At 42.0% G+C, this 18,542-nt stretch overlaps 1 protein-coding gene across 3 annotated transcripts in view; it reads left to right on the top strand.

Moving 5' to 3' along the window:
* Positions 1–667: 667 nt before the first annotated feature.
* Positions 668–18,542, top strand: part of LOC127640528 (MAP/microtubule affinity-regulating kinase 4-like) — a 45,998-nt gene continuing 28,123 nt past the window's right edge. For 2 of the 3 annotated variants that reach the window (XM_052123154.1, XM_052123161.1), the window contains exons 1-3: positions 668–1,412; positions 13,672–13,869; positions 17,817–17,870. In XM_052123154.1, coding sequence (XP_051979114.1) covers positions 1,362–1,412; positions 13,672–13,869; positions 17,817–17,870 — 303 coding nt within the window. In that variant the 5' untranslated portion in view covers positions 668–1,361. The remainder of the gene's footprint in view (positions 1,413–13,671; positions 13,870–17,816; positions 17,871–18,542) is intronic. The other variant, XM_052123147.1, reaches the window with a different exon arrangement.

The following is an 18,542-nucleotide window of genomic DNA, read 5'->3' on the forward strand; positions in this document are numbered from 1 at the left end:
TATTAACCGTTCTTTTATTTTGTTCTAACCAGTAACCTTTTGGAAAGGAGGCTGGAGAACTTCTGAAGTGGAACAAAAAAAATCAGTTTTTCTTCGTTTTAGTCATTGCTTCTAACAATTTATGATCCCATCCGAATCTTTCAGAAGAAAAGAAAAGAAAAGAAAAGAAAAGAAAAGAAAAGAAAAGAAAAGAAAAGAAAAGGAAAGAAAACAAAACAAAACAAAACAAAACAAAAACAAATGGAGAATGATACTTTGGCAGAAAACATTGTTACCCAGGTAAATTTGGTATAGGTATTTGGTAATACATTTGGTAATTTGCACTTCAACAAGGCTGTTTTGAGTTACGTCAGTCTCTCGCTATCATCCCAAACAATACTTTAAAATTAAACCTTTATTTGATTTTATGGATTTTATTATAGAAGTAAGGATTAAATGGTTTATTGTTAAAAAATAAATCTGCAAGTCTGGAATCGATAGACATTATAAGAGAAAAGGCGCACATTCTGTAGTTCTTATAGTATTTTTTCTTAATTGTACGTGAGAATCTGTGCCTTTCTCCAAGAACAGCTTTTAGTTGGTAAAACCTTTGTCCAGAAAAGGACGACTGATTGACAATGTAAAGACGGAGCATTTTTACATACTAAGTTACCTGTCAGTCTGCGTCCTCTCGTGTGGAGATCTTTCAATACACCATCAGTTGTAGCAGTGCGCGCGTGCGTTCACGCGTTTGTCAGTCAGTCAGTCAGTCAGTCAGTGCGCGCTAGCGGAGGCAGCAGTGGCGCATCTCAAATATCCGCCGCTGGAATAAAACGGAATGTGAAAGATCTTCGGCCCCGTCACCGGCCAAAGCTTCTGTTTTTCCCATGACAAGCTGATGCGAAGAGAGGGAGAGCGCGAGACAGTTAACGGTACAGAGAGAGGAAAGATAAGCAGTATTATTATGAGAAAAGAGGACGGAGTTTTCGGAGCCCTATTTGTTTTGCTCGCGGAGATGAGGCGGGGGGTAGCGAGTCGCTACAAAATTGTTGGGCTCCGGCCAAGCACTGTTCGGTTTTAGCACATTTATACCGGCGCGCGTGCGTTTTCATCGACAAAAAGACGCTTTTGATCGTACGGTGTGCATCACAGAAAATAATGCACCTGTCTCGAGGACATCTGTGAGATTTGCGGACTGCTGTTGCCGCTGCCATGACAGACGCAGGCTTTCCATCTCTACCGGTCACCGAGCAGTCGGTGTGAGAGAAGCACGGCCCCAGCTGCAGCATCTCGGCCGATGTGGGCTGCCTTTACCGGGGGAGATTAAATCTGTAAATACTGTTCGGTTTATTCATCTCTAATCGTTTGCGATCTCAGGGAAAATGTCCTCTCGGTCTGCTTTACCGACTGCGAACGACCGGAGCACAGATCATGTAAGTGTCATCGGTTTCAATAAATTATTTTCAGTAGATCATCGCTTCGTTTCCACCAATGCATATAAATCTTGAATATTGCAGCCGTGATTTCATGCTCTTCGTTGCCCGATATTGTTCATGGGAGGATGGAGAGGCAGGATACAGTGGCCCAAGTAAGCGTAGCAGGTTCTTTGGGGAAATGGGCCGCATCTTTGAATGTGCAAAAGCGCCGTTGCGAAACGCGCATGCAGCACAGCAGAGCGCAGGCCATCCGCATAGTGTAGACATCAGTGCATCATCTGCACACGAGCGCGCTCAACGCAGCTCCGTGCAGGGAATGATAGCGCACTCCCCTCACAGAAAACTGTTTTGCTTTATTGGCAACATTTGCGGTAGAAAGTCAAGGTAACGGAACATCACTATAGTGTGGGAAATTAATATTACAACCCGGCACAGAGTCTGGCCTGTGTGTCCAGGGGAATGGGGCTTTAGCGTTTGCTATGATCTGCCATCTGTAAGTGCCCTGTTAATGTAAACATGCATATCAGTGCAGCTTCAATTTCTCTGCTATTTGACAGCTTAATTCTACACACAGAGTCAAAAAGAGTGATTATTGAAACTTCCATCCATCCATCCATCGTCAACCGCTTATCCTGTGTACAGGGTCGCGGGGGGCTGTAGCCTATCCCAGCTAACATTGGGCGAAAGGCGGGGGACACCCTGGACAGGTCGCCAGTCCATCGCAGGGCCACACATAGACAGACATACACTCACACTCACCTCAACATCCACATCCACATCCACATCCACACCTAGGGCAATTTTTTTGGAGACACCAATTAACCTAGCCTGCATGTCTTTTGGATGGTGGGAGGAAGCCCACCATCCAAAAGTACCCGGAGAGAACCCACGCAGACACGGGGAGAACATGCAAACTCCTTATTGCAACTTGATCAATAATAATAGAATAATTCTTAAAGTAAAACTGTAACAAACCCAGCTGATGATAAAGCACTCAAATAGTTTATACATTAGAGCGTTTATGTTTATGTATGGTCACTCGATGTATTACTGTAAATTATATGCAGAGTTGCAAGCACACATGTAAATTAATGAACTGCATGCAACGAATATATGTAACCAGATTTTGTAAAATGAAAATTACTGACATTTTATGTGAGGATCTGAGAACACTGTTCTTTTGGAGAAAAATAATCTAATGATTATTACTGGTAACTCACTTGCAGTTAAAGGGATAGTTCACAAAAAAAAAAAACGTATTATTTAATCACCCTCATGAAATCCCAGATGTGGATGTCTTTCTTTCAAAGATTTTTTTAAGAATATTTGAGCTTTGTTGGTGTGCCACGTGAATGGGTGCCAGAATTTTGAATCTCCAAAAAAATCACATAAAGGCCAAATAAACATAATCCATAAGACTCCAGTGATTAAATCCATATCTTCAGAAATTATATGATAAGTGTAGTTGAGAAACATCAATATTTAAGTTTATCCTTTATAATATAAATCTCCACATTTGACCAGCCCTGATTAGTATTTGTCGATATGCACGAGGAATGTGAATAGCCAAAAAACAAAAGAAAAATTTGAAAATGGACATTTGTTGTCAAAAAGGACTAAATATTTTTCTGTTTCTCACCCACACATATCATATCGTTTCTGAAAGCATGGATTTAATGATAAAATTTAATCAAACTGTTGATATGGAGTTTAGGATAATAAAAAAAAAAAACAGGTATCGGTCTCAGTATCGGAGTATCGGTATCAGAGTACCAAAAATGAAGTATTAGTACTTGTTCTCAAAAAAATTATATCGAGACATCCATATACATAATATATATATCTATATACATAATATGAGGTATTAGTGCACAGTGGTGTGGGGCACAGTGTGTGTGAGTTAATTGTTTATTTCAATCCATCCCTGAGCTGTAATCCTTTGGTCAACAGTTCTAATGGGGTTCTGGGCATGTTTTGATTTAAGCTCTTTCCTCTTGCATATAAATAGGGAAGTTGGATCTGTTCAGTAAACTTTATCAGATGTTCGTCTGAGTGTTCTGGGCTCAGGACAACTTTAAATGTGCTGATGTAAATGAAAAGTTTAGTTTCAGCAATTACATAGTCAGTCAGAGTAAACCCTCCATGGCAAAGTAAGTTAATCCTGTATTATAGGGTAGAATTACTCGCACACACCAACACTGACCTCAGTTTGCCTGCAAACACTTCTGCACATATGCCATAATCACACCAGCGATCCATATGATTATGCAGATGATGATTGGTTGTGTATTTGTCTATTAATATTATGTGGTCCTCTGTGATGGTGTATTATGATTTTACTTCTTCAATACTCACTCCATAACAGTCTCAACATATTCTCATACAATTCTCAAGTTGTTAATTGTTATTTTTGGAAATGTCCATGCCATCATTTAATCAATCAGAAAATACAGTAAAAGTGTTACAGTGGCCTAAGGCCTTTGAGGTAATAAAATAAAGTTAATAGATATGTAATAGATAAAAAAATAAAATACTAATTACTTGGTTCTTTGTTTTGAAGATGGCTTATTTATATTAATTAGATTAGACTGACTGATTTTTGTGTGTAATAGGAGCCTTAATCAGTGAGTGATTATTTAAAGAGACACCGAAAAATTTGCATTCTCTCATTATTTATTCATCCTCATGTTATCCCAGATGTGTATGACTTTCTTCACCAGAACCCACTGAAGAAAATAAGAATAATATCTTAGCTCAGTTCCACAAGAAAGGCCTCCAATGTGCGGTAAGACTCACGGTGGTGGCTTGTGTGTTTACATCAAAAAGAACTCTATGCTAGTATCTAGCTACTGTTCATCGGTGTTGGAGCTTGTGACTGTTAGATGCAGACCTTTTTATTTACCACAGGAATTCACCACAGTCATAATAACCAGAGTTTACATCCCCCCAGTGCTAATGTTAAGGAAGCGCTCTGTGAACTGTATGGGGATATTAGCGAACTGCAAAACGCTCACCCTGACGGACTGTTTATTGTCGCCGGAGATTTCAACCATGCGAATCTCAAGACAGTACTCCCTAAATTCCAACACGAACATGCTTGATCTTTGTAAAACAGTTAAAGGATGGGCAAGGAGGAGGCGAGAACCGGCTTGTCAACATAAATCATATTTAATTAAACTCAAAACTCAAAGCACAAACATAAACACACATGACGGACATGCCCGTTATTCTCTCTCTCCAAACCATCGTCACCGGCCGTCTTTATCCCTCATCGCGTCAATCATCAGGTCTCGATTAGCCGGACGATTGGCGCGATATTCCGACCGCCCCGCCCCCTCCGCTCCACAATCTTGTTTACACAAACATCCCAGGCGCGTACCGGGCTGAGCCCCACCCCCACCTCGGCTACTCAGACCACATCTCTGTTATGCTAATTCCAGCATACAGACCGCTCATCAGATGCACAAAACCGCTCCAGATACAGGTGAAAACCTGGCCAGCAGGATCCATCTCTGCTCTTCAGGACTGTTTTGAGTGTACTGACTGGCAAATGTTCAGGGAGGCTGCAACATATGGCGACTCTACCAACTTCAGGCAGAAGGAATATACAGCATCAGTGATCAGCTACATCAGAAAGTGCATTGATGATGTCACTTTATCCAAGACCATCACCACATGCTCCAACCAGAAGCCGTGGATGACTGCAGAGGTGCGTGCGCTGCTAAGGACCTGAGACTCTGCTTTCAGAGCAGGTGAAAAGGCAGCCCTAAGAACATTGAGGGCCAAACTGTCCCGGGCCATCAGGGAGGCAGTGCGCAAACGCACAGAGAATCCATAGTCACTTCCAGGACAGCGGCAACACGCAGCGCATGTGGCAGGGCATCCATGCCATCACCAACTACAGGACAACATCAGTTGCCTGTGACAAAGATGCCTCCCTTCCAGATGCGTTGAACGATTTCTATGCTCGGTTTGAGGCGCAGAACAATGTGGTGGTGAGGAAGACCACCACTCCTCCCATGTGCTCTGTCTTACTTGAAAAACTCTAGGCAGTGTCAACCCACGGAAGGCTGCTGGACCAGACAACATTCCTGGCAGAGTGCTCAGAGGATGTGCAGACCAGCTGGCAGATTTTTTTACCGACATCTTCAACATCTCTTTGAGCAGCGCCGTCGTTCCAACGTGCTTCAAGGCCACCACCATCGTCCCCATGCCAAAGAAGTCTTCGGTGTCCTGCCTCAACAACTACCGTCCCGTCGCACTCACACCCATCATCATGAAGTGCTTCGAGAGGCTTGTCATGAGGCACATTAACACCCAGCTGCCCCCTCACTAGACCCACGGTAGTTTGCGTATTATCACAACCGTTCAACAGATGATGCCATCACCATCACCCTCTATCTGGCCCTCACCCACCTAGATAAAAAGGACTCATACATTCGAATGCTGTTCATAGACTTCAGCTCAGCATTCAACTATCATAACAATCATTCCTCAGCACCTGATTGGAAAGCTGAACCTGCTGGGCCTGGACACCTCCCTCTACAACTGGATCCTGGACTTCCTGAATGGGAGACCTCAGTCAGTCCAGATCGGTAACAGCATCTCCACCAACACACTGAGCACTGGTCCACTGAACATAGACGGCTCCTCTGTGGAGATCGTCAAGAGCACCAAATTCCTTGGTGTTCATCCTCACTACATTCTATAGAGGGACTATTGAGAGCATCCCGAGCAGCTGCATCACTGCCTGGCAAAGCCCTGCAGAGGATAGTGAGAACAGCTGAGAAGATCATAGGGGTCTCTCTTCCCTCCATCAAAGACATTAAACCGCTGCATCCGCAAAGCAACCAGCATTGTGGATGACCCCACACACCCCTCACACAAACTCTTCACCCTCCTGACGTCTGGCACGAGGTACCGAAGCATGGCCAGACTGTGTAACAGCTTCTTCCCCCAAGCCATCAGACTCCTCAATACTCAGGGACTGGACTGACACACACACACACATACACCTGTACACCATCCAACTTCTGCACATGTCCAGAGTTGCACTGGCTGCTACCTCAATAACTGCTATGTCCACAGAACACTATTTCATAGTATGTTATGTTTACATTTAGCATTACAAATGTGTACTGGTCGGCGCTGCACTGTCTCTCACTGTGCCTATTGTCCTGTTCCTTTTAGTAATTTATTGTACTGTCTCGTACTTTTTGCACACGTTTGCATGTGCACTTTATGTAGAAATGTTATTTAGGCTGTGTAGTCTCACGTGGTTCTGTGTTTGTCCTATGTTGTTTTATGTAGCACCATGGTCCTGGAGGAACGTTGTCTCATTTCGCTGTGTACTGTACTAACTGTATATGGTTGAACGACAATAAAAACCACTTGACTTGACTTGACTCTGAACAAACAGCAAATCAGACACGTGCATTGACAACTTTTCTTTTGTCTATTCTTAAAAATATAATAAATTGTGTTTCTTCAAGCAAGTCTCTTTGTTACTAACAGCATTTCTTGTCATGTGCCACTCCGAGACATCTTACAAATCACCTGCCTGTCTCGGCTAGATGAGCAAAATTACCCGTGAATGAAATACATTTGGACGAGGAGCTTGCGAACTGGATTCAGCCTCGTCGCATTTGGCGGGTGGCAGGTGGTAGTTTCACACCCTGGGCTACTGTTTAATATATTTGCTGACTTCCCAGATCCATGGTTTTGCCATTTGATCGATATTGTCGATCATCGTCTGACAACTGAGTGTCGCAATTGGCATCAGGACCTTTGTAAGATATTGTCGATATCTGATTACATCGTCCTATTGCCTAGCCCTAAGTGGATGGTGATCCATTTTTTAAGCTCCAAAAATCACAGGCAGTCAGCGTAAACATCATCCATAAGACTCCAGCTGCTGTCTAACAACCACAGATATCGCATGAATAGCTGAATAGCTCCTCACCTAGCCAGTTCACATAGACACAAGAGGCACATATTCAGAAAGGGTATTAGAAAACTGCTTAGAATGTATAAGAGCTGTCCCGCAAGGAGGAACACGCTCAAACAAGAACAGGGACCAAACCAACAGGTAGGTCTAAAGCCTATAAGCATAAGCAGATGTTTGCACACAATAATTCTACCTGTACTCACTCAGGAAAGGGAGATAGTTGCAAAGATTAAAAATGGCAAAGTCCCATTTATTTTAATTAAGCTTAGTCCCACTTCGTAGAAAGCACCTGGGATGATACAGAGAGACAGTACTTGTAAATTAATAAATAATAGGACACTTTTTGGACATAATAGGAAAATTGTAAATTATATTAATAAAAGGACACACTATTTGCCAACACCCAAGAGGAAGCCATTCCTCTAGTGGAGTGCACTTGAACTCCAATTGTGCAGCACAAGGCTAGCGAGTTGTAAGCTAAAGCAACAGCATCAACGGCCAATGAGAGAGCCTCTGTTTGGAGACCGCCAAACACTTGGATTGGCCCCTGAATCAAACAACTGGTCAGTTAATCTGAATGGAATAGTATGCTCAACGTACACTCGCAACTCTCGCACTGGGCACAGCATGTGAGGCAAACGTTCCCCCTCAGACTGAAAGGGAGAAAAAACGCTTGCGAGATAATGACTTGCGCCATGAAAGGAGTAGACAAAACTTTTTGCACGTAGCTCGCCTTCGTCCGGAGGACAGCTTTGGAAATGCCTGGGCCTATCTCCAAACAAAAACTGTCAACAGAAAGAGCCTGTAAATCCCCTAAACACTTTACATAAGCAAGAGTAATGAGCAATGCGGTCTTCAACGAGAGCATGTGCAAGCCCATACTCCAAAGGCTCGAAGGGAGAGCCTGAGAGCGATTTCAGGATCACAGAGAGTCCCTTAAATGCACTGACTGTGGTCTAAAGTGCTTTAGCCATCTTGCACCACGCAAAAGCTTGATGACAAGGTTGTGCTTCCCCACAACATGGTGTGCAGTAATGGCAGAAACATACACTTTAAGCATGGAGGGGGTGAAACCCACATCCAAGCGCTCTTGAAGGAAATTAAGCACTGTTCCTACAGTGTAGAATACTATATCCTCATTACAAAAAGAACACCTGTCATTAACAACTCTCCACTTAAGGGCAAAACGGCACCTCATAGAGGGGCTTGAGAAATGTCAATCATTGTGTGTGACAGCCCATCTAAGAAGTTCAGCTGCCAAACATGCAGATTCCACAGATCTGCCCATGGATGCCAGATCGTGCATCCTCAAAATCCTCAGTAGGATTTTCCAAGGAGGAGCAAGCAACAGCTGTAACAGCTCTGGAAACCAAGCTTGATTGGGCCAATACAGCATGACCAAAAGCACTGTTTCCTGATCCTCCCTGATTTTGCACAATACTTAGTGCTGTAGGCAGATCGGGGAAAGACATGCTTCCGTTTCCATCATTTGTGAGCCAGAGCATCCATCCCCAACAGAGCCTGCATCAGAAAGTACCATAACCGACAGTCTTCTGGGAGGCAAAACGATCCACTTCTTCCCCAAAAATCTCCCATATCTTGCAAACAGAGTGGGAATGAAGTCTCCACTTGCCCTAGAGAATTACTAGATGTGGGAGCACATCCGCTCCACAGTTTAGGCAACCTGGGACGTGCACTACATGAATAGACTTGTGGTGAGTTTGACACCACAAGAAATCAAAATCATCATCGGACGCAACCGAGCACCTCCTTGGCAATTGATATATACCATTACCGATGTGTTGTTCATCCGGATTAGCACATGTTTGTTCTGGAGTTCTGGATGAAATGTTTTTAGTGCCCGTCGCACAGGGCTTCCCAGCCTGTCTTGGACACCTCCATGGTGACGACTTTGCACCTGGTCATCTGTCACAGCGGGACGGCCGTTGGGAGAAATGACACCTTCTTCCATGGGCTCAACGTTGAAATGCAACGTTGCATCACCAGAATGCGCAGAGGTCCGTGACGCAATGCATGGCACGGATCTCGCGCTCTGAGTCACTGCTGGATTAGTCTCATATGAAGGAGGCCCAGCGGCATAACCACGGCCAAAGTGGCCATGAAGCCCTTTGAAAAAGAAAAAAAAGGGACCAGACTCCCTAGCTTCAACATTTTCAAGTAGCAGAGATTAGACAGGATGCAACAGAGAGGCTTTGTAATGGCACTGAATCGATCTGCAATCCCAAGAATGAGATGTTCTGCACTGGCGCAAAGATGCAAACGCCCCTCGCTTTGAGAGGTGTGAGCGCCGCATCGACACATTTCATGAATGTGCGAGGTGCCAGGGACAATCCAAAGGGGAGGACCTTGTACTGATAATGAATCCCCTTGAAGGCAAATCTGAAGAATGGCCTGTGACGTGGGATTTTCTCTGAACGAGAAAATAACGGCTGTAAAATTCTCTGTGAGTATCGCACGGGGGAACGATCGCTATCACTTCCTTGTTTCATTCACTTCATTTTTTACCTTGGAGCGCAAAATGGGCACGTCCCGCACTGATACCGTGGAGGACAGAATGCCGTTGAAGTGAAGTGGATGCATCACGAACTGTAGCGTGTAACCATGATTTATACAGAAACCACAGAGAAACATTCGGTAGCATGCGCCACTTGGTCGCATTATGCACGAGAGGGCGCAGGTGCTACAGCAAGAGATGCAGGTAGCTGCCGTTTATAATATGGGAGTGATTTACAGTGGGCTGTGGGTTAAGATTTAGACAGTTATACAGTGGTCTATTTCGAGATAGTATGTTTGTCTCGTGCCGACTTGGCATCAAGGTACAATTTCTTAACATTAGAACCAGGGACGGAGAGAGCAGGTGAAATCCGAGCCAACTTCTGGGCCGGACTTACAAAGAAAAGCTCCAACTTTCTCTTGACTGATCCTTAACAGTCAGGAATGCTTCTGGCATCCCTGAGGGTTATTCCCACTGGAACATGGACCAGGTAATGACCCTCTGTTGCAGGGCCACAGGCTCTAAGGTTTCACTGCTGGCTCGGCGGGGGTGGGCGTAGCCTGGACTGCAGTGTTGCCAGACTAAGCAGGGCGCTGTCCGGATGATGAGTGTGAGCGTGGCGGCTTCCCAGCTGCTGCTGCTGCCAAGTGTTTGATTGCCTGGGATTACTTTCTGACAGCAAGGAATATCTCAGAGAAATCATCAAACGTATCACCGAACAGGCCCCTGCATGATACAGTGGTGTCAAGCAGTTTTATCTGTTCTGCCTCTCATATCTCTGACAGGTTAAGCCAAAGATGGTGCTCTAATGCCACCAACAAGCCCATTGATCTGCCGATGGCTTGGTTCGTGGCTTTCATGGCATGCAGTGCTTGATCCATCATGCTATGCAGTTCCTTAAAGAGTGAGAGGGCCATGCTTGTGTCTTTCAAGATCTTGGATTGGTATACCTGCAACACTGGATTGTGTGCATGCAGCACCAGCCTGACCTGAAGCCATATAGGACGTAAGCCTACACAGCTTGAATAGGAGCGTAGGGTGAGATTTTCAGGTAGGAGCATACCTGGGTCAAAGATGCGTGGTGATAGCTTCCTCTACCTGTGGCAATTTTTAATAGCCCTTTTGCTCAGCATGGTCAAGCTTTGTAAAAGCGGCAGCACCCGAAACGTGAGAGTGCGTGGAGAACGGCCCTTGCCACGTTTTGGAGAGCTTGTCAAGAGCACCTCAGTAAAAAATGGAAATGGGTGGCAGGGAAGTGTTTTGCACCGGCTCGCATCCAGAAACCATTGATCGAGCCAAGAGAGTTCGGTCTAGGGTGGAGGGGACCACTCGAGTCCAAGCTTTTCGACTACCCGAGAAAGCACGCAGCTCAGCTTGGCATCGGATTCGTTAACTCTCATGGCTGCCCCACTCACAAAGCAGCAGGGCGAAACGTCAACTGTGTTTGACCAGTCCTTGCTTTCATATGCAACAAGGAAATTGTGCCGTGCTCCTCCGGGGAGGTACGGAGATTTCTTTTGACATAAACCACAGGCGGAGGCATTACAGGTGGGGAGATACTCCTAAAAATCCCCATGCTCCATATCTGAGTCATGCATGCCTTCCTCAGGGGGCATTGCAGTGGGCCACACACGTGTTTGGGCTCTTATCAAAGGGCCAACTAGGGCTGCTCCTAATAGTTGACCAAATGTTAGTCAATGAGAAGAGTCTTTGTTGACCAAGTTTTGATTGGTCGGTTTGTCACAGAGAAAAAAACTCCACAGGAAGTCGGCAAAGTCACGCAGTCAGTGATGGACAGACATGATCGTTTACATGGCTAGTCCATTTTGTAATTAATTATGTCGGGCAGGAAATCCAAAGTGTGGGATCATTTCGAGAGGGTAAAGAATGACCCCAAGAAGGTGACATGCAAAATTTGGAAGCAAACTATCCTTCATCACCCTCAAACATGGCTTATCATTTAAAACATGTTATTAGTCTAACATTTAACACTTCGCATGGCAACTTGCTCTAACGTTCGATAACCTTGATAATTATGTGCTATTAGGCTTATCCAGGTGCTTGTTTGGAGTGGGGAAGCTAAATGAGTTCCTTGCTTACTGCATGTTTAACTTAATATGCATTTCTCTCTATGAATTCCAAAATGTTCAGACAGTCTCCTTGCTGGTTTTTCCGACACATTCAGAATCATCACCACTTTGGGCAATGTCGCTGCAGCTTGCTTTGTGCATGCACTTGTTAAATGTATATTTTAAAGGCTATATAAAATAGCTTTTAAAGGCAATATTTTTATAATTAAGTATTTCTCTGTAACGCAGAACAGTGTTAACAATGTTACCTATAACATTCTTTCTCAGCCCTGGAACTCAAACCATTTTCTGATGCCCCCTATAAAAATATGTATCATAAACTAGTCGACTAATGGCTTAAACTAACGACTACCAGTCGACTATGAAAATCTTAACACCAACTGGGAGCGCAGTGACCACAAAGAGCTTTGCTGAACACTGCAGAGAGAACCGTCGGATGGCGGGATGTATCTCCCACAGTGAGGAAAACATTTGCGGAATTCCATCTTGAAAAAGACAAATTTGCAAATGTGCTCTTTATGAGACAGCAAGCGCACAAAATAATTAAATCTTTATTAATTATTTGCTAAATGCGCTAAGAGCAGGTAAGGATACAGGGATTTCGCCAGTGCACCATGTACACTGCAGCAGAACTGTGCAGGTGAAAGCCACTCATATGTACTTTAGGTAGACAGGAAGGTGTAGGTACGCTGAAAGGTGCTTTTCTCTCACAGCGATAGAAGTCGAAGGCGTGTCCATCAGGTGAAAAGCGTCTCAACACTGAAGAAGTTCTGATGTTAAGATGAAGTTGGGTGGAGCTCCGAACTTCTTCTGCCAATGGAATTGGCATGATGGTATTTAGTTCAGAGTGAGATCGGGCTCTCAGGGGTGACCGCTAACATCAGCTTTTGACATAAAGTCGAAGAAGAGACCAACTTGAAAGGGAACTTGTTTCATGGCAACGCAAATATGTCTCATGAGAGACCACTTGAACTCCACCCTCTCGTGAAGCTTACTGGAAGCGATGATTTAGAGATAAAAAGTACATAAATATTTGATATTTTTGCACCAAAAGTGATCATATCACTTTAGAAGACATTAATTTAACTACTGGGGTCATATCGGTGATGTTTATGCTGACTGTCTGTGATTTTAGGAGCTTCAAAAATCGATCACATCTACTTGCATTTTAAGGACCTACTGAGCTAAGATATTTTTCTTCAAATGGGTTCTGGTGAAGAAAGGAAGTCATGCACACCTGGGATATCATGAGTGTGAATAAATAATGAGAGAATTTGATTAATATATGAATATGAATATTATATTTATTTTTGGGTGAACTATCCCATTAATTCAGAAATCTGGTGCAGTCAGTCAGTGCTGCAGCATTAGACCGATTTCTGTTTCACCATAATCTCCCTTTGTAAGAAAAAAAAAATTATTTTAAAACTAAAATCTACTTTTATTTTGTACATATATAGACATATACGTAATTTATGATTTTGATAACTAAGATCTGAGCTAATTACTTGTCTGTATAAAATAGAGGCACAGGCAAATGGCCTGCCTTTTTGAGTCTGGCTCTGAATGAGATGTATTTCTTTGATGCCAGTTCTCTTTGCTTCACTACCAAAATGTGTTCCCTTGTTTAATGCAATCCATTTGTTATCAGTAGAACTCTGTTAATTTGAATACATTTTGATCTCTGTCTGTCTCTTTGTCCAGCATGCGTCTCTGGTGGCGAGTCGTTCAGAGAAGGGGACAAATGTGTCGAGTCGTTCACTGGGTGCAAGATGTCATAACTCCATGGCATCTTGCTCAGATGATCTGCCACACATTGGAAACTACAGGCTCCTTAAAACCATTGGCAAGGGCAACTTTGCTAAAGTCAAACTTGCCCGCCACATCCTCACAGGCAAAGAGGTAAGAGAGAAAGACTGAGAGAGAGAGAGAGAGTGAGAGAGAGAGAGAGTTCAATTAGGAATAACCACAACTTTTGTGATAAGATGTTGGACAATTATTGCTGATAGTCAAACCTGAGTTGTGTGCTGTTATTCTTTGGGTATATTTTGAAACTGGTCCAACTCGAGTGTGAAATTTTCCACACCCACGTTTACTTTTTATAAATCAAACCTGATATAGTGTGATTTTAGTGGGCAGAAGAAAGCTTTTATAATCTTGGACAATAATAGAATGTGGAGATGTTTAAAGAATCAGGTGTGCATACAGTGTTAGAATGTTGAAATATCAATTCTAGAATTGTAATGCCATAATAGACACATTCATCCATCTTGGACTTGCTAATAACTGCTCAAGGCAGTCACACACCGAATGAGAAGTGCAGCTAGGACAGCATGCGTCAATGCTGTGCATTCACACAATAGTTCAGAAGGTTTTTGTACTTCTCTAGGAAAGAACAAATTTATGTTGATGAGTTTGCAGGTTAGTAAATGAAACTTGTGCAACTGCATGATTAGAAATGGTGACATTTATTATGCAGTTTGTATGAATAGGTTTCCCACAAAAAGACATACTTGTAATTGAAAATACATTGTGGAGGCTGTATGAAAGATACATATACCATACCTGCCAACACTCCCAATTTTGTTTGCTGTACTCCCAATTTACAATTTTTGCTCATGAGAATGTACAGTATAAGACCTCCAGGTAGGGTTGCCACCCATCCTGTAAAATGTGAAATGATGCGTCCTATATCGAATCAATACATGACGTGATTTGTCCCGCAAGCTGGTCATATTGGGTCATGGTGAAATCATTCCAGATCGTTAATTTAACATTGATACAAGTTGGACATTTTTTCATATGGGTGGTAAGAGGTCGTCTGAAAAGTCCACACATTGTGCTGAAACGTGCTAATGTGGAGGGTGTGATAAGGAACCATCTGAAAAGTCCACACATTGTGCTAAAAATGTGGATCTATTTTTTTTTTTATAACAGGTTTAATATAACTTTTCAATAAGATGTACAAAATTACACAGATCCAACAATGTTGGAATACAATATAACTGTGTCATAAAATCAAGAGGTATATGTGAAAAAAAATAAATGATTAAAATAAAGTAAACAAAAAAAAAATATTTTAATTAATTTTATCAAATACAGATGTATAAAGAAGATAAATAAGCGAAGGAATGAAAATAAATGTATTTTTAAAAGCCAGGGGTCTGGAAAGTTTTCAGCATATAAGAAAATGTGTACACTTATTAATAACTCAAATACAGATAGGGAATGTCTTGGTTACAGTTGTAACCTCCGTTCCCCGATGGAGGGAACGAAATGTTGTATCCCTTTTGCCACAACGCTGAGCTACCCGCAGAAATAGCGGGGACCCTGAATGAGCCTGGGGGAGTGGCATGCAAATTCCATTCGCCATTTTCCATTGGCCTTTTCTCAAAGATCAGAGGTGTTTAGGGCTCCCAAGAGTGACCCCAAGTGTCACTACATCGACACAATGTCTCATTCCCTCCATCAGGGAATGGAGGTTACAACAGTAACCAAGACGTTTTGTCTTCAAATACCTAAAGCATATGCTTTCATTCTGAAACCACTTTGAAGTTTGTTCAGCAGGATACGAATCATAAAATATAAAGGTGTTTTTGTTACATTTATATTGACAGTTGTGTTTTCTTAGTTGTGAAATTTAAAATAAGCTTAAAATATTGATGTTGAGTTTACAGTTATAATTTGAATTCAGATTCATGAACAGATTCATTCGAACTCGGACTCGACTCAACTCGGACTCGGCTTGTTATGGACTCAGTCCTGAGTCAGACTCGGCCCCTTTTGGACTCGGACTTGACTCGAACTTGATTGTTTAAAGACTCGGACTTGACTTGGACTCGACTAAGGTGGACTTGAACCCAACACTACAATCATACAATCTCCCTATTTTTCACAATTCAGTGTTGGCAGGTATACATTTACACAATATACTATGTAATCCAGTGATGATAAATAATTTTAAAATGTCCTTTGATAAAAATGTTGATCTAATTTAATATAAATCGATGCCAGTTTGTGCTCTGTGGCATGGCAGAAATTTGAGCAGCCTTCAGAATCATAGCTGGGTAATGCCGACATTTAGAATGCGCCATGTCATCCAAAAGATGTGTCCGGTGTTCGACCCCCTTTATTCAGAATACACTTTGTGGATTTTTAAAAATTCAGTCACTACCTAATTTAAAAAAAAAAATTCTTTGAGATTGAATTTGGTTGTCAATTCTATAGATAACCAAACACAGAGAAACAAAGCACTCGGAAGAGAATTCACAACCACATTTAGCTGCAGTGTGTTCATGGCCATGGTCATATCTATTCATATATTATATTATTTTGTATATAATATAGGTATGACTTAGTGCAAAATTTGTCTATGACTGTAGTTGGGTCAATAACGTGACACAATTGTTTTTGTCCAGATGTAATAAATTGTTCAAAAATACATAAAAAAAATACAATTCTCATAAAACTATTACTTGCATACACCTTCTCTTCCGAGTGCTTTGTTTCTCTGTGTTTGGTTATCTATAGAATTGACAACCAAATTCAATCTCAAAGAATATTTTCGATTTCTGAGTTTAAAGTCACAAAAATGAAATGTTGGCATGAGTAGTGCAGATTAATCTTTTTTTAGTTATTCTTTAAAAAATTAAACAGTTCCAATCAGGCTTCCTAAGCAAACAATTGGCCCGGTTGCTAGGGTGGGTAGAGTCAGGTTGGGTTAACCTCCTTGTGGTCGATATAATGTGGTTCTCGCTCACGGTGGGGCACGTGGTGAGTTGTGCGTGGGTGCCACAGAGAATAGTGTGAGCCTCCACGTGTGCTACATCTCCGCGGTAACTCGGTCAACAAGCCACGTGATAAGATGTGCGGATTGATTGTCTCAGACGCAGAGGCAACTGAGATTCGTCCTCCGCCACCCGGATTGATGCGATTCACTACGCCACCACGAGGACCTAGAGTGCATTGGGAATTGGGCTTTCCAAATTGGGGAGAAAAGGGGAGAAAAAATTAATAAAAAATAAGCAGTGAAACAACTATGTTTTAAAATATTATTAATATTTAAAAACATGTTTGTCCACCTAATCCAAGTCATGTGGTATAACCAACATGTAGGTAGCCATTTTGTTGTTTATGTTGACAACAACCTTAAAACAGAGATGACCCCATTGGACCCTCAATACTGTGTGTGAAGATTTAAAAAAACTATTATTTTGACTTTTTTTATGTAAGGCATATTTTGTTCAGCTGATGTGGTGTAACCTGAGACAACTTCTTTATATTATGGTTACACCTCATGGCATTTTTTAAAACCTTTGTTTTTATTTATTTTTTTAGGAAATGCTATAAAGGTTTTCAAAATTGTATGAAACCCAATTTGAAACAAAGATTACACAATCTTTGAACACAAGTGTTTCAAAATAGTTTTTAAAAATATTTCTTATTTCTTACCTCAGACAAACTTATTTGTCATTTAACAGATTAGTCCTTTTCCTGAATAGAGGTTTTCATAGACATTAGTTGCATTATAGTTGCAAAACTTACTTGAATAATACTATGTAAAGGTTTGGTGCTGATTAATGAATGATTGGTGAAATCAGATGGATAAACTTCTTTAATATTTAGTATTCTAATGTTGGAAGTGAAAAACAGACATATTCTCATTAGTTGAAATGTGGCATTAGGCACTTTGGATAAATGCATCTGCTAATGAATAAATAAAAAAATGACCCTATTTCAGCTTTGATTACAAACAATCTGGAATTTTCCTGTTTACCTGGAGTAGAAAAATGTAATTTGTTGTGGAGCCCAGACTGTATCAAATCTCTAATTGTGTATTGTATATTTAGGTTGCAATAAAGATTATCGACAAAACTCAGTTGAACCCAACCAGCCTACAAAAGGTAAGATCATGATATGTAAATTTTAGAATTCCCTGCTGAGAAAAATGTTAGAGTGTAGTACTTTTAGTTGTTTAAATTAGTTTTGTTAAAGAGTTTTTTTTATGGGGGGGATTAAATTATGTTGTAGATGCTGTGTGCATATAATGTATTTGTGGTATTTTTACATTGGTCTTTTTTAAGTGTGTTAATGTAATGATATAATAAGAGGCCTGGGTAGCTCAGCGAATATTGACGCTGACTACCACCTGGAGTTGCGAGTTTGAATCCAGGGTATGCTGAGTGACTCCAACCAGGTCTCCTGCTAGGGAGGGTAGTCACGTGGGATAAACACCACAAGGTCATGATTAGTGGTTAGTGCCCTTAATAGGGCACGTGGTGGAAAAAAGTTGTGTCTGGATCACGGAGAGTAGCATGAGCCTCCACATGCTGGGAGTCACCGCGGTGCCTTGCACAACAGGCCACGTGGTAAAATGCGCAGATTGACTATCTCAGAAGATAGTCAAGGCTCAGTGGAATGTGATCAAGAGGAAGATGGATGGCCACAAGCCATCAAACAATGCCGAGCTGCTTGAATGTTTATGCCAGGAGTGGCATAAAGTCACCAAAAAGCAATGTGTAAGTCTGGTAGAGTGCATGCCAAGATGCATGAAAGCTGTGATTGAAAATCAGGGT

Source organism: Xyrauchen texanus, chromosome 4 (genome assembly GCF_025860055.1).
Source record: "Xyrauchen texanus isolate HMW12.3.18 chromosome 4, RBS_HiC_50CHRs, whole genome shotgun sequence".
Lineage (NCBI taxonomy): Eukaryota > Metazoa > Chordata > Actinopteri > Cypriniformes > Catostomidae > Xyrauchen > Xyrauchen texanus.